Source organism: Triticum urartu, chromosome 7 (assembly GCF_003073215.2).
Source record: "Triticum urartu cultivar G1812 chromosome 7, Tu2.1, whole genome shotgun sequence".
Taxonomy (NCBI): domain Eukaryota; kingdom Viridiplantae; phylum Streptophyta; class Magnoliopsida; order Poales; family Poaceae; genus Triticum; species Triticum urartu.
This window is the reverse complement of record NC_053028.1, coordinates 713,358,757-713,373,468: the sequence shown is the minus strand read 5'-3', so window position 1 is coordinate 713,373,468 and position 14,712 is coordinate 713,358,757. Positions and strand designations below refer to the sequence as shown.

At 44.7% G+C, this 14,712-nt stretch overlaps 1 protein-coding gene and 1 long non-coding RNA gene across 3 annotated transcripts; one reads left to right on the top strand and one right to left on the bottom strand.

The window, feature by feature from the left end:
• The first annotated feature begins 2,456 nt into the window (after window positions 1–2,456).
• LOC125525751 (thioredoxin H5-like) lies at window positions 2,457–3,624 on the top strand. Its single transcript, XM_048690761.1, has 3 exons — window positions 2,457–2,579; window positions 3,116–3,238; window positions 3,317–3,624. Exons 1-3 carry the CDS (start codon window positions 2,517–2,519, stop codon window positions 3,449–3,451), a joined length of 321 nt encoding a protein of 106 aa, XP_048546718.1. The 5' UTR covers window positions 2,457–2,516; the 3' UTR covers window positions 3,452–3,624.
• A 1,086-nt stretch (window positions 3,625–4,710) lies between these two features.
• Window positions 4,711–7,682, bottom strand: LOC125521264. 2 transcript variants are annotated; one of them, XR_007289124.1, is made up of 4 exons: window positions 7,522–7,682; window positions 6,329–7,408; window positions 5,494–5,604; window positions 4,711–4,995 (listed from the first exon to the last, which is right to left on the bottom strand). It is a non-coding gene; the product is annotated as an uncharacterized LOC125521264 (long non-coding RNA). The 2 variants fall into 2 exon arrangements; XR_007289125.1 differs by having other exon boundaries at window positions 6,329–6,557.
• Window positions 7,683–14,712: the final 7,030 nt, after the last annotated feature.

The following is a 14,712-nucleotide window of genomic DNA, read 5'->3' as shown; positions in this document are numbered from 1 at the left end:
CATGAACACAAATCAACTAGTGGAATGGCATGGTGGGCCGTGAAAAATAAATAGAATGAGAGACTTACCATCATGTTGAAACCAAACAATTCTAGATGCGGTATGTTAAATATCCTGTATAAGTTGTCCAAAAAGCTAGCCTTTGTCTGGTACCATGATGTCACACATAGTGATGCCTTGACGAAGGAAGGTGTGTGTGTTACATATATACCATCAGGCCAGCCGCTAGTTGACAAAGAAGTATGCAAAGACGTTAGCCTTGGAGCAACGACCACAATTCCATCGGAAAATCCGTGATGGCCTACACAGTCATCAATTGTGAGGTGTGTTAGGCTTCCGGACGCAATGTCGCCAATGCGATAGAAGCACTTAACGAGACTCAGATGCTCAAGCACAGGGTACCCGCAACGGAGCTGCTCTGCAAAGCTATCGTTCAATTGTACACCATGAAGGAGCAGCGTTGTTAGGCGATATGAATTGGATCCCAGATCGGGGAGGAACCATTTTCCCCAACCCCAACTTGAGTCCATGTGAATGTCAATCACCTCGGGGCTGATTGGACGCCCCAGCTGATCCATCTCGAGCACGCCTGCCTATCATCATAGTTTACAGACGGGACATGTATCCGGAGCCTATCCAAGGACGGGGCGCTGTGAAGCAGCAAGAGCTTGTCGCTGAACTCCTCGAACGGCCGCCACTCCTTGGCTCATACCTTCTCGATCGGCTTTGACAGCGGCGGGCTTGACGGCGGAACACTGTGAAGTCGATGTCGAGGCAGGGCACGGAGCTCCAGATGTGCCTCCACCTCCGCGAGAGCACGCTTGATCGGACCACCTGCCGGGACTCGAGGAAGGAGAGGATGCTCTTGATGAGGCAGTCGGGCAGGTCGCTTAGCCGGTCATCTTGGGCGGCGCAGATCCGCTTGCTGTGTGGATCCATTGATTGATTTTCGAGAGCCTCTATGGCGGCATGAATCCGCTTGCTGAAGGGCTCCACGGATCGATCCATCTCTTCTCCGGCCGGGATCTCGTCGGATTTCTCGCAGCCTGCGGGTGGAGCCGTTTGCCGACGACGTAGACCCTAGCTAGGGCTAGGGCGAAAGGAGAGGCAGTCCTGCGATTTGGACGCCATAATGTACGCTTCGCCGATTCGTATGACAGCGATTTAGTTTAGGCCACCTAACCATCTGACACATGATTAGCCACGTGGAGTAATATTCTCAGCTGTTCAGTTTCGTCACGTTTCCCTTGTAAAATGTAACTTTTTTTTCCTTGCAACGATCGATCTAACTGTCACAGAATCTCAAATCTCAAATGCATGCTACGGAACGATGGGAAATGATTCAACCATGTCGGTCGTTAGAGCATCTACAGCAGCCGGGCGCCGCAAACTCCCCTCAAACGCACGGGTGGACAGCCCGATAACTTACCAATCAAAAAAAGATGACCAAGATGGACACCTCAAACCGGCCTCAAACGCCCGGCTGACCAACACCCTTTATATATCTAACCTAAATATAGAACAGATATGGGGTGGACTGGGAATGACCGGGCGCGTCCGCCACGTAAGACCAGGCCTACGCTGGCCCACCTGACCCATATATATTCGTCCCCAACCGTGTCATGGTGAACGTCGCCGGCTCCTCATAAGATGGATCCATCATCCATCTCACATCCAACGGCAACGTGAAGGTTCTGGACTCCGATGAGGAAGAGTAGGGCATGGAAGACGGTGGCGCCTTGAATCAGATGAGCCGGTGTGTGTTCCATGTCCTACTCTACCTAGCCGGCGACTAGAGCAATAATTCGAGTGGCGCAGCCGGCCGCGGACATGGGTACGGCGGAGTCGGACGAGCTCCGCTAGGTTTTATGTTGCATGTAATAGTATGGTTTTGAAGTTTTTAATTAAGGTATCTGGTTGTGGAGGAGATTAATTAAGGACTAATCAGTCACTCTCTGCGGATGTCCCCAGGCGTGTGACGTGTCAGTGGGCGTTTGAGGTGTCGAATTTGCTATGCCCTGTCTTCATCTGTTGACATGCATAAGTGAACGTCCTATGGCATGTCTAGGAGGCCACATGAATCCACCACCAAAAGGCTATATATACAGAAATGGGTAATGTACGATATCAATTTTCAGACTTTTGCTACGTACAGATTCAGTACAGAGTTAACCACCAACCGGCGTTAAACTTTACTTACCTATTTCCAAACCAACGTGAAGTTGCCTGCAACATTTCGGGAGTGACGTTAAAAAAGCACATTATTTCCGGAGTGGGCGACATCAACTCGGCACGATCACGACCTGCAAATCTCGCAATTAGCTGTCTTGTTCTCTTCCCTTTGATCACAATCTGCGGATCTGGCAATGAGCTGTCTCCTGGTGTTGATTGACTTTTGGAAGGAAGGCGACACACACACACACACACAGAGAGAGAGAGAGAGAGAGAGAGAGAGAGAGAGAGAGAGAGAGAGAGAGAGAGAGAGAGAGAGAAAAGAGAAAGAAGTGGAGAGAGACATGGGGGAGGTGATCGCGATCCACAGCCTTGAGGAGTGGGCTACCGTCAGCAGAAACAAGTTGGTACGTACAAACCTGCTGATTTCTTTCTTCTCCATTTCTTGTGTCCCCTTCACTGCTTAGAGTATGGGATTCGTTTAGGCGCATGTATGTTGTCTTTGTCTAGCTTCTGCCTAGCCGAGTCTCTATGTTTATTGGTGGATATATACATGCTTAATGGCTAGCTTCAGATAACTCTTGTTGCGCGTTGTTTACTTTCTTATTAGTAGTGGTTCATCTTCCATTGGTTTCCTCAAGATTTGCTATTTTGTTGTAATCACGCATCTCCTAGTTGGTACGTAGTGCAAAAAATCACAAATTTCATACACGGAGGACACAAAAGTCCATAAGCGTTTGTTTAAGATTGGACATATTGACCAAATCTTTTAGTAACTGCAAAATTCATATTTACCCGTTTCTTCTTGTAAATGACCGACACTTCTCCATATCGACACATATGAATTTTGTAGTCACTGCCAAAGAAATAGCAATAGTGTAAATGAGTGACACTTTTCGACATTTCTGTCAAACTCATATTGACCTGTTCCTTCTTGCAACAGGTGGTGGTTTACTTCAGTGCAACATGGTCCGAGCCATGCCGCCTCATTTCTCCAGTCTTCCATGACCTTGCCAAGAAGCTTACAAATGTTATTTTCCTAGAGGTCGATGTTGACGAAATCAAGGTTATGACACTGTTTACAGAATACCGTCTGCGCAGATTATTATTCATTGTGCTAACAAAATATCTACGTGACAAATAGTTACTTGCTCTCAAGTTCAATGTTTCGATCATGCCGACGTTCGTGTTTGTTAAGGAACGAGTGCTCGTGGACCAGGTTTCCAGAGCTTCGAAGGATGAGCTGGAAAACAAGATTGAGAAACACATGATTGCGTAGTGGGATAGTGTTCGCCTGAATAAAATTGTCCTTCAACCCTAAACTAGATGGATCTGCACGTTTTGCTGCGCCGAGAATTGCTACGATAATTGTATAAGGGATTGCTGTGATGATCTATTTATTACATACCAAAGTGTTGGAGCTTCATCGGTCTACCAAAGTTATTTCCTGAACAGAACATGCTGGAATTTATTCTATTTTTGGGCCAGTCCAATAGCATTTTCAAAATTTCTATTGAATCCTATAGGCCCACTCAGCCCATTAATGCAAGGTAAGAGGTGGGACAAAGGTTTAGTCTCATACTGCTCACGTAGTGGGAGTTGGACCTTCTTATAAGGGAACTGTTTTTCCACGTGTATGAGGATGAGAACAAGAGAGACATTCACGCGCGCTCCTCCCCCGCCGCCCGCCATGCCTCGTCACGACGTGCCACGACGCCGTTGTCTAAATTTTTGCCACGCATGACTGGTATACGAAAGGTCACTTGGGAGCTCAAACGTTTTTCTGTAGTGGAGATTGAATACGAACGCTGCACCCTTCGACTGTTGCATGTTCATTTCGTCTCCCTCTTTTGTTTCACCTCCTGTCGCTGCCTGTTCGCCTACTTCTCATGTGCCTATAAAAGAGAGGTCACTCCTCTCCAGAGAGACACACTACAAGAAATATGTCAACTTGTGACCCTCACTATTGGTCCCTGAAAGGTCATTGATTTTCATTTGCGACCTTTTTTTGTCCAAAAACAGATGGTCAAAAGCTGGCAGTCGTAAACTTAAATTAACGACCTTCTCTGTGAGAAGGTCGTGAAATTCCACGACCAAAACAAAAGGTCGTTGATTCCGTGACCTTCTGTTTTGGTCGCTAGCTCTCTGCCCAGGCCACGTCGGATCCGACGTGGAAATCTGACGTGGCAAAATTGCGACCAATTCAAAAGGTCAAAAACTAGAATCAGCCCAGTCCAATTGGGTGTTTATATGGGCCGAGCCCATTAATTCAGCCTTTTTTACATTTTTTCTGTTAATTTTCGCTAGCTACATGGGTCTGGCCCAGTAATTTAGCCTTTTTTTATTTCAAGGCCTCATCTATTTCGCAGTCCATTTCATTAAGCCTTTTTGTATCATATTTGCATCATTGCACAATATTCTGCGCACTATTGTTTGGGCCATTGCCTTTTTAGAGCCCAAATATTATTCGATCCAATAGAACATTCAATCTTTTTCAATCACAGATTTCAATTTACACATTTCAACAGCAAACAATAAATAATTTTCTCAATTAAATGATCAAATTCAGAAATCACTAAATGAAACTCAAACAGCACGTACACGACTACACGGTGCATCAAGCGTACATACAATCAAATACACAGGCACCAAAACATGGTGGCAACATCAACTAAAACTATGATGCACATCTCCAGGCTGATCTTTGGTCACAACAGCAGCCACCTCGACAACATAAGATCCTGATCTATATAAATTATTTACTTAAAGATTCTTCTCCTGGAGTTCCTTGTACACCAACTTTTGACGAATGAAGGCCAAAATCTGCGGATTATAAATCAGAAAAGTTAGGGAACATAATCAAGTGTAGCCCTGCATATAACATCTCCTAACAATGAAACATAGCTGCAGAATTTGAGATCTAATAAGAAACCATGCATATAAAATTCTCATAACAACAAAACTGAGATATATTTGGAAAGGGCAAATGACAAGTATCAACCTGCTGCTAGATAACAGAGCAAACATGTCAAAATTATTCAGATATCCTGATGTATGTGTCACATTATACATGCATCAAGCTATATAAAATTCTCCTAACAATGAAACATAGCTGCAGAATTTGAGATCTAATAAGAAACCATGCATATAACATTCTCATAACAACAAAACTGAGATATATTTGGAAAGGGCAAATGGCAAGTATCAACCTGCTGCTAGATAACAGAGGAAACATGTCAAAATTATTCAGATATCCTGATGTGTGTGTCACATTATACATGCATCAAGCTTCAGGCCATTAATTTTAGGATGAGTAGATACCTAACTTCATGTCGATGATATGGATGGGGCTGTAGTAGAACATCTGGTAAGCATCATCTTCGACGCTGAATGTTGCAGATACTTGTCCATTTAGTAGTCTATCATGCGCTCCTGCCATCGCGCCAGAGAGGATATGGTAAGTCTAAAATACTATTAGCAGCCCACAATGCTAAAAAGGTGCTTTAAGATAGTGAACCAGTGGATATCACTCAAGTAAACTATTTTACTCCTTACATACAACAGTCAGAAATTAGTACAGTTGTTGAAGCGGGAGTAAGCTGATCATATAACATAAGAGTCAGGAATTCTATGCTTATTGTTAAGAAAAAATGATACAAGTTAATATTTTGTTTAACAGTAGGTCTAAGAAAAAAAAATTGTGCATTTGGTGAGAATATAACAACAGATTAAGAGCATATTGTTCAGCATCACACAGATAGTAGAACAATGCTACAGGAAGCTATTTGCATAACGTAGAGAACTACAAAACAAGCTATTGACCATCCTACTAGTAGCAAGGACATAAAGATAATCACTTAATAAGATAAGAAGCGGACATGAATAAATCACATAACTATGTACAGTTCAATATCCCAGCTGAGAGTGAACATGTATTCAACATTTCCTGCATTTCAATACATGCACCACAGATTCACAGCAAAACTATATATAGTTGTACAAACATGCATGAACAGGAAAGCAACCAAACTACAAGAACATATAAGGAAACAGAGGGAATCACTATAACCTATGGAGTGACAAGCACATATATGAACTCAAAATAATGCCCAGCTAGACCATAAGAAGCTGAATTAGTCAGAATCAGGCGACGGACCGACAACGCTGATGCGTCGGCTGTTCGAAATGGAACGCGTTAAAGGGACGCGATTTTGGGGACGGGGAGGAGGCACGCTCGGCTCGCCTAACAACCGCCTCTGTCGCCGCTGACGAGAGCCGTGCCGCCGAGTCCCGCAGCCACCAACTCGCGCCGCTCGCCGGCGCAGTCACCACCTTCATCGTCGATGCGGCAGTGCTGCCGAACCTGCAAAAAACAGAGGAGGCGTCTGGAATCAGGCGACGGAATCCAGCGAATGGACATCACACTTGCCAACTAATTAACTATAGCATGCTACAGAAACATTTCATTAACAAATTTGATTCAGGAACTAGCTTATTGACTATGACAAAAATGCTTAGAATAAAAATCATTTCAAGAAATGCTGTAGTAGCTAAAATTCATTATGTCAGGGAAAGCGGATACTTCGTCTAAATAAATACATCTTATGCCAGACTTATTAAACTGAGAGCAGTCACAGCAACACAACATACTTGAAAATGCCAGATTTAGCATACCTCTATTCCTACGTACTACACATAGGTTAACAACTAGGAGAGCAACAGAGCATGCCAAGACTGCAATTGGCCGACCGATTGCTTTAGGTCACAGTGCCAAGAACACTGCTACATGTACAAGTACAACAACAGAAGAATCTCAGGCCTCTATAATTCGCTAGTTTCTTAGGCAACAGACATTATTGCAAATTTTGATGAGATGCATAGGTCCAGCCGATGACTACACAACAACAACTACTGCAGACATTGTCTAGAGAAATGCTCATCTTTTTTATTCTTTGTAAAATAAATTCTGAGTTCAAGTAGTAGCACTAGTTACTGACTACACATGTATACAGTGCAATAGCATAACTATAAGTGCAGATTTTTAACCAGTAAGTGCACATAACCTGGACTATTATAGCATCAGATTTTTAACATTTGGACTATTATAGCATCAGATTTTTAACAGGAGGTTAAACCAGTAAGTGCACATAACCTGGACTATTATAAGTGCAGATTTTTAACCAGGAAGTGCACATAATCTGGACTAGTAAACCAGTAAGTGCACATAAGGCTTGGGCTGCACACAAACACACACATACATGTATCAGAAGCAATTCAGTCAACACTCTTGGCAGGCAAGAGGCAAGTTGGCACTCACAGGGTTGAGATAATAGCAGGAGATGTGCATACCTGAAGGGGCGAGCGATTGGTCCGAGCCCGGAGAGCAGAGGAGGCATGGCGGCGGTGTGCTGGCGCACCTTGGAAGCCCGGAACGTGGTGGTACCGATGGTCAAGGAAGAAGAGGAGCAGAGCAAGCCCTTGATGGCCAGCTAGATGCGTCCCTCCTTCTGCTCCTCGAGGATGGGTGGCCTGCAGTAACAGAGATGTTATACAACCCGGGATCAAATGTAGCACATACTATCGTTGTAACAGTCTTGTCTTGTGTCTGGCAGTATCCAAATTTACTGTTACTTTTTAAAGTTAAGTTGAATCGTCTTGTAGGAACAAAAGAAGAAACGAGTTGAGTCTCTGAATCTGACCATGCTACAAGACTAATACCGACTACACACATTTCCAGTCAACATTTTAAATCTAAATGTGAGACTAGTGCTGATATGGTCAGTTTGAGCTTCATAAGTCTAATTATGGAAAAAATGCACTGAAATCAACTTGGTATGCGTTGCAGACTAACACAGTAGCAGGAAGGCAGGGTTGCAGTAACCCAAGTAATATAATGTACAGCAGAGCAAGGCTATTGGGGGTTTCTATGATTTTTTTACCAACTGTGTTTTCTTCACAAAAAGCTAACAGTTGGTCCTGAATTTTATCTTCACAGGGGTGTCAATCAACCACAACGGAACTGCATAAACTGAGGGATTCAATGCTAATTCGAACACGAGTACGCACAGGAAACCTACGGGAAACCTACAACGATGGAGAGCCAAATTCGCATCTGCATCAAATCAAACGGCCAGATCTACGCGGAAACCTACGGGAAGCAAAGGAAGCAGATCGAGGACATGGACCTGTGGTTGAAGACGGCGACGCATGTGGAGTCATAGGTCGGCGGGGAGCTGGAGCCAACCACGCCGACGCACAAGCCACCGTCCCCTTCTTCAGAGGAGACGTGTGGGAGATGTAGCTCCTGGTAGGGCATGGCAGACGACAAGATGCACAGCCCCGCAAGGCTTGCGACAGCGCTGTCGCGTCATGGTAGCCGGCGCTCTGTTGGCGCTGGGAGGGAGGTTGCGTGGTAGGGGAGAAGGAGCTCCATCTCCTTGGTGGCGACCCGTCCCATGGAGGTTCGCCCCTCCTGCCATCGTCGTCGTCCCATCCACCTGCCGAAAGGGAACACAAGACAAGGTGAGGTGAGGAGGAGATAGTGCACGAATAAGGAGGGGAGGGGCTTACCCGTGCAAGATCCCGACGAATTTAGGGGTGGAGACCTAAACCCTAGCCACGGGTGAGGGTTGCGGGCGAGTACTAGAGAGCGCGGATCTGGGCGTGGGCTCGATGGTGAGGGTCGTCGGCGAAGGGGGTGGGCGACGGTGGGTGGTGGTGGGGGTGGGCGACGGTGGGCGGCGGTGGATTCAGATCAGATCAGAGTGAGGGAGAGGAGAGAGGGGCGTCAGTGCGTGGGAGAGAAGGGTGCGAGAGGAGGAGTGCAGGACGTGGGTGAGACGGGCGACGTGCGGGCCGTTGGATCCAGGAGCATCCGATGGTGATTTATCCACGATCTGCGTGAGAGGCCCCTGGACCAATCAGAACGCAGTATACAGGTATGATATTTTGACCATTTCAATTGGTCGTAATCGACTAAAATTAAGGTGCTCATGTTAGCTATTTTATTATGACCTGAAAAATTGAAAAAAAAACTTCTCATTGTGTCAGCAAATTTGACTTCAGTTTTCATGAATAATCACAAATTGAAATAAGACAAATATTTTTTAAAGAGTAATGAGAAATGAGTTCTTTTAAATCATTTTTCCAATTTCCGAGTGCCCGAAATGAGTTTTTTTTTGTGAAGGACCTACCATATATTTGTTGCAAAATTGGACCAAATCAATTTTCTAAAATACCAGGTCATATTTAATGCGCAATTGACAAAATGGTTGGGTGTCAAAAGTTTTGATCCACCACTGGTGAAAAAGACAAATTCCCGCCGATTCAGCAGGAAGCGGGTCAAATTTGAACGGCAGCTGCCTCATAGTTTGCTCTTTATTTTTTCCAACATAAGTATCTATTTAATCAGAGCAACATCAAAAGTTTTCCAAGATTCAACCACTAGCTAGGAACGGTCAAGCCCGCCGTTTTGACCGCATTTTGAAACGGGCATAAAAAAAATCAAAAAATTGGAAAACCTTCGCATTGTGTCATTATATGTGACCAAGTTTCCAGAAAAAATAATAAACTTGTAATACGTCAATTATTTTAAAAAAGTGTTCTCAGAAACGAGCTATCATGCGTGAAGATTCATGGCTTTCAAGCCAAATGATCAATCTTATGGCCACATTCATGGCATAGTTTGTTCAAATGATCTCATATTGTGCACAAGGGTGCATCTTGGAATTCCAAACAATGTTGCCTAAGGGAGTTTTCATTTTCTTTGCACGGAAAATTCATTTTCCATTTTCCGAGTGCCCGAAATGAGTTTTTTTTGTGAAGGACCTACCATATATTTGTTGCAAAATTGGACCAAATCAATTTTCTAAAATACTAGGCCATATTTAATGCACAATTGACCAAATGGTTGGGTATCAAAAGTTTTGGTCCATCTCTGGTGAAAAACACAAATTTTCGTCGATTCAGCAGGAAGCGGGTCAAATTTGAACTGTAGCTTCCTTGTAGTTTGCTCTTTATTTTTTCCAAAAATCATTTCTAGGTACATAAGTATCTATTTAATCAGAGAAATACCAAAAAAGTTCCAATATTCAACCAATAGCTAGGAACGGCCATTCCCGCCGTTTGCCCGCATTTTGAAACGGGCATAAAAATTCAAAAAAATCAAAAAATTGAGAAACCTTTGCATTGTGTCATTATATGTGTCCAAGTTCTCAGTAAAAATAACAAACTTGTAATACAGAAATTATTTCAAAAAAGTGTTCTCAGAAACGAGCTATCACGTGTGGAGATCAATGGCTTTCAAGGCAAATGATCAATCTTATGGCCACATTCATGGCATAGTTTGTTCAAATGATCTCATATTATGCACAAGGGTGCATATTGGAATGGCAAACAATGTTAACTAAGGAAGTTTTCATTTTCTTTGGACGAAAAAACCATTTTCCATTTTTCGAGTGCCCAAAAGGAGGTTTTTTTGTGAAGGACCTCCCAAATAATTGTTGCAAATTTGGACCAAACCAATTTTTTTAAATACTAGGACATATTTAATGCACAATTGATAAAATTATTGGGTGTAAAAAGTTTTGATCCACCCCTCGTGAAAAAGACAAATTTCCGCCGATTCAGTTGGAAGCGGCTCAAATTTGAACTGCAGTTGCCTCATAGTTTGCTATTTATTTTTTCCAAAAATCATTTATAGTTACATAAGTACCTATTTAATCATAAATACATGGTTTGGTTGTGATACGTCGAGGTTTAGGCGGTGACCGAGGGCCCCAACTCTAGACCGTGTAAACTCGCATGCCCGCCGCGTGGTCACCGCGTGACCGTGGCGTTGTCATGTGTTCTGGGCGGCCTAGGCATGTCTAGTGGGTTGGGCACTCCCCAGGTAGGTGCTAGGAAGAAAATTACAACATAAGATTCTCACGAGGAGATCGATCGATACTCAAACATGAATTAGCAACCAAGTGTTTGATTAGCGGTACGGGAAATGTACATGGCTAATGGGCGTGAGTTTTGGCTGAGGATGATCAGTTACTAAGAAGACCGTCTTCACAAATTTTCAGCTTAAAAGGAGGAGCCTAGGTTGCTACTTGATTTGCAAAGTACCACACTGGACATAAATACGAATGTTGAAGCTGGGCTGAAAATAATGAATGGATTGAGCTGGCATTTAGTGGATGATGGTTATTTGGGCTTAGGAAAGCACTGTAGAAAATGGATACTATTTGGACATGCCAAAGTGGTACTTCCTTCACAAAGTGTTGTTCTGAACAGAATAGGAAAATGAATATTGTTGAATTATTTTTGAACTAGGCAAGGAAGGTTTTTTACATATTTGACGAAGATATGACCCAAAGAATTTATGAGATTTTTTTGGGAATTTTGGTAATGAGAGAAATATAGGTTGCTTCACAACCTGGGGCAAAAATTGCCACATGGACATGGCACATAGGCAAAACTGATGAGGTGGCACCTAGTCATAGCAACCCACCATAATTTACAAGGTTATGACCATCCATATTGGTCGTGGTCAGCTAGAAATAAGGCAGCGGATCAGTGCTATCTGCTTTATGACCATTTCGTCTAAGGAAATTACGACCTTTCTGACCAAAATGGTCGTTATAGTTTAAGGTTTGGAGCCCGCCGAACAGCTTTTGACCAATTGGTCTGAAATGGTCATAGATCTATGACCAATTCTTCCAGGGTCACTGACAGAAGGTCACTAGTTGACATATTTCTTGTAGTGACACATCAGATAGCCCCTTCCACCACCGAGTTCCATACCACTGCGCTATTGCAAGGTTCTTCCCCACCCTAGCTTGCGGCGTGCACCGTAGGTCGGGACAATAGGCCTCCGAGACCCCACCTCTTTGAGTATTGTACAGAAGAAGGGTGATAAGGTTTTCTGGGAGTGCTCTGCGCGGCTACTGACCTCTTCATCACGGACGCTACGGACACCAACGAACACTTCCCCAACGATGACTTCTTCCTCGACGCCGACAACCTCTTCGACGACTTCGACGACAACATCAACACCAACCACACTGCTTGGCGTCAACGCCAACGTCAACACCAACCCCGACGTCAATGGCAATGTCAACATCGACAACCTCTTGGATATACGAGTGATGAATGCTTACGTGGACTAAGTGGTATGCTTCTGGGTATATAGTTATGTAGCTACTTATTTTAACCTTGCATTCCTTCTCTGCCATCTTTTTCTGTTTCTTTGAAGAGGAGGTAATACACGGTGTATAGAGGTAATTGTCCAGGAGTCTACGATTCATGGTGCGCATTCAATGAACAAGTGCTTCATTACCCATGCAGCTCCCACGACTAGTTCAGTAGTACAAAGGAGGCAGAGGATCATTACAATTAGTATGTGCTTGACCAGAAGAGAAACACTGAATTAGGCAATGACGCAAGCCTGAAATGGTTTGTCGGGTTGAGTGGATTGAAGAACTTGATATTTCTCTTTCGATTCGTCCTAGTTGTGGTGTTTCTTTTATCATGTGGCCGCATGTAGACATGCAATGACCACTTTTTTGCTTAGTGAGTAGGCACTAGTGCTAGAGAACCACTTTGTGACTTCACATGAAGCTTGTGTGAACTATTTATATAATGCTAATGTGAGTTTTTTTGTTAAGCTTGGGTGGACCATATAAAAGCCCTTTCTGAGTTTGCTGGACTTCATATGAAGCTTGTGTATTGTATATATGTTTTTTGGTGCAGGGATTGATGAAAGAGAGGCAGAAACAATAATGGCAACGAATCTTTACCGAGAGAAGCACTCGGTAGACCTACCTTTACCAAGAGCAATGCTCGCAAAGAAGCGTGCGCCGGCAATTGGTTGTGGCTTTGCCAAGAGCTATGCTCGGTAAGTAGTAGTTGATGAACTTGTCTATTACAGTTAGGCCTAGTGAGACACTCGGTAAAGTGTCCCACTTTGCTGACTGTAAGTGCTCTCGGCAAAGATCAGACGGAACCAACGACTGTGAATTCACTTTATTTTGCCGAGACGCAATGTGTCCTATGCTTGGCTCTCGGCAAAGCTCTGTTTGCCTGAGAGGTGTACGCCGGGTGGTCTTTGCTGAGAACAGTTCTCAGTAAAGCCTTTGTCGTGTGTTTTTGGCCCTTTGCCGAGTGTTTCTGGTACTCGGCATAGGGTTTGATTCCAGTAGTGACCATAACTACCATGCAATGAACTTCGAGAAGAGCCGTAAGATTTCAAAAAATTATAGCAAGTTTCAGAATAAGAAGGAACCAATGTATAATTGATCTGACTAAATTTAGCAAAAGCATTCTAATCACTGGAAAAAAATAACGCGTTGCAGCATCGCTAATAGCAGACTATAACGTGTAGAGGATTGTCTTGCTAAATAAATCAGCGTACAGTGTCTCGCTAACGGTACGATATAGCGCCCTATAGCATGCTAATAGCGTATTTTAAGGGGTGGCACTCTTTTTGCATAGTGCGCTATTTTTTTTCCTTGGTTTCAACAAAAATTGAAATCAAGTTGTATATGTGTGTAATTTGAAAACAATGCAGCGTATGTATGCTGTGAGAAAATGCCACCTGAACACCACGGAAACGCTACTGCTGATGGTAATATCCCCATCAGGATCCCCTTATAGTGCAAGTCTATCATGACGGTTGCATCAAGTGAGGTTTCTTTCGGTCGTTCCTTGAAACGTTCCAGCAAAACAACACCTAGAAAGCACAAGCATAAGCATGATGTTCCGAAAAGAGATTACTGCACCATGCAAGTGCCGGAAGATGCTGAGCAAATTAAAGGCTAATATTCAGAAGGAGCAAATGCTACAACATCCATGCACTGATGCAGATTGTTGTTGCTGTAGCTCCGTCTCTCTAGCTCGCCCTGGCACTCTCTCTGCTCTCCCTCAGTTGCCGTGGCACGAACCAACGAAGAAGAAGAAGGTGGAGAAGAACACGAGCACAGAGATAACATGGTGGTGTTTTTCCCGGCGCACGAACGCCGCCAGCCGCACGAACAGCCGATGGATTTTCCTGAGCACGAACTCAGCCACACCACAACGAGCTACACAGGCCGGGGGAGACCTTATACACGCGCGCGAACGCGTGCCACGCCATGCCTACAGCGCGCCTACTCACCCCACTCGCCATGCTCCGCGCTCCACGACTCCCGTGCCCGCCGCGCAAACACACGAACGGACGCGACCGGGTCCAGCGCCCAGCGCGGTCACCCTCCCAAACTCCTCGCTAACCAACACACACACCCACACGCACATACGCGCTGACCCACGCACACACGCACACGACCCCGCCGCGGACCCGACGTGCCCGAAACGCCCGGCGCGCGCCCATACACGCGCCCGACGCGTCCGACCCGTCGCTGCGGCTTATTCCGGCCAACACTCACCCCCTAAGCCGCGGCTCAGAGGAGGCCGACGTCCTCGACACCGCAGTCCACCAGCAGTGCGCACTCCGCCGCTCCGTCGTCGCCGTCGTCGTCGTTGTAGCCGCCACCGCCCTGACGTCGCTGCCGCGCCTGC

Excerpts from the sequence above, each read along its gene's own strand:
- LOC125525751 (XM_048690761.1), top strand. The coding sequence starts at position 2,517 with ATGGGGGAGGTGATCGCGATCCACAGCCTTGAGGAGTGGGCTACCGTC. Across the intron at positions 2,580-3,115 it reads CCGTCAGCAGAAACAAGTTG|GTGGTGGTTTACTTCAGTGC; the intron begins GTACGTACAAAC and ends TTCTTGCAACAG. Across the intron at positions 3,239-3,316 it reads TCGATGTTGACGAAATCAAG|TTACTTGCTCTCAAGTTCAA; the intron begins GTTATGACACTG and ends CGTGACAAATAG.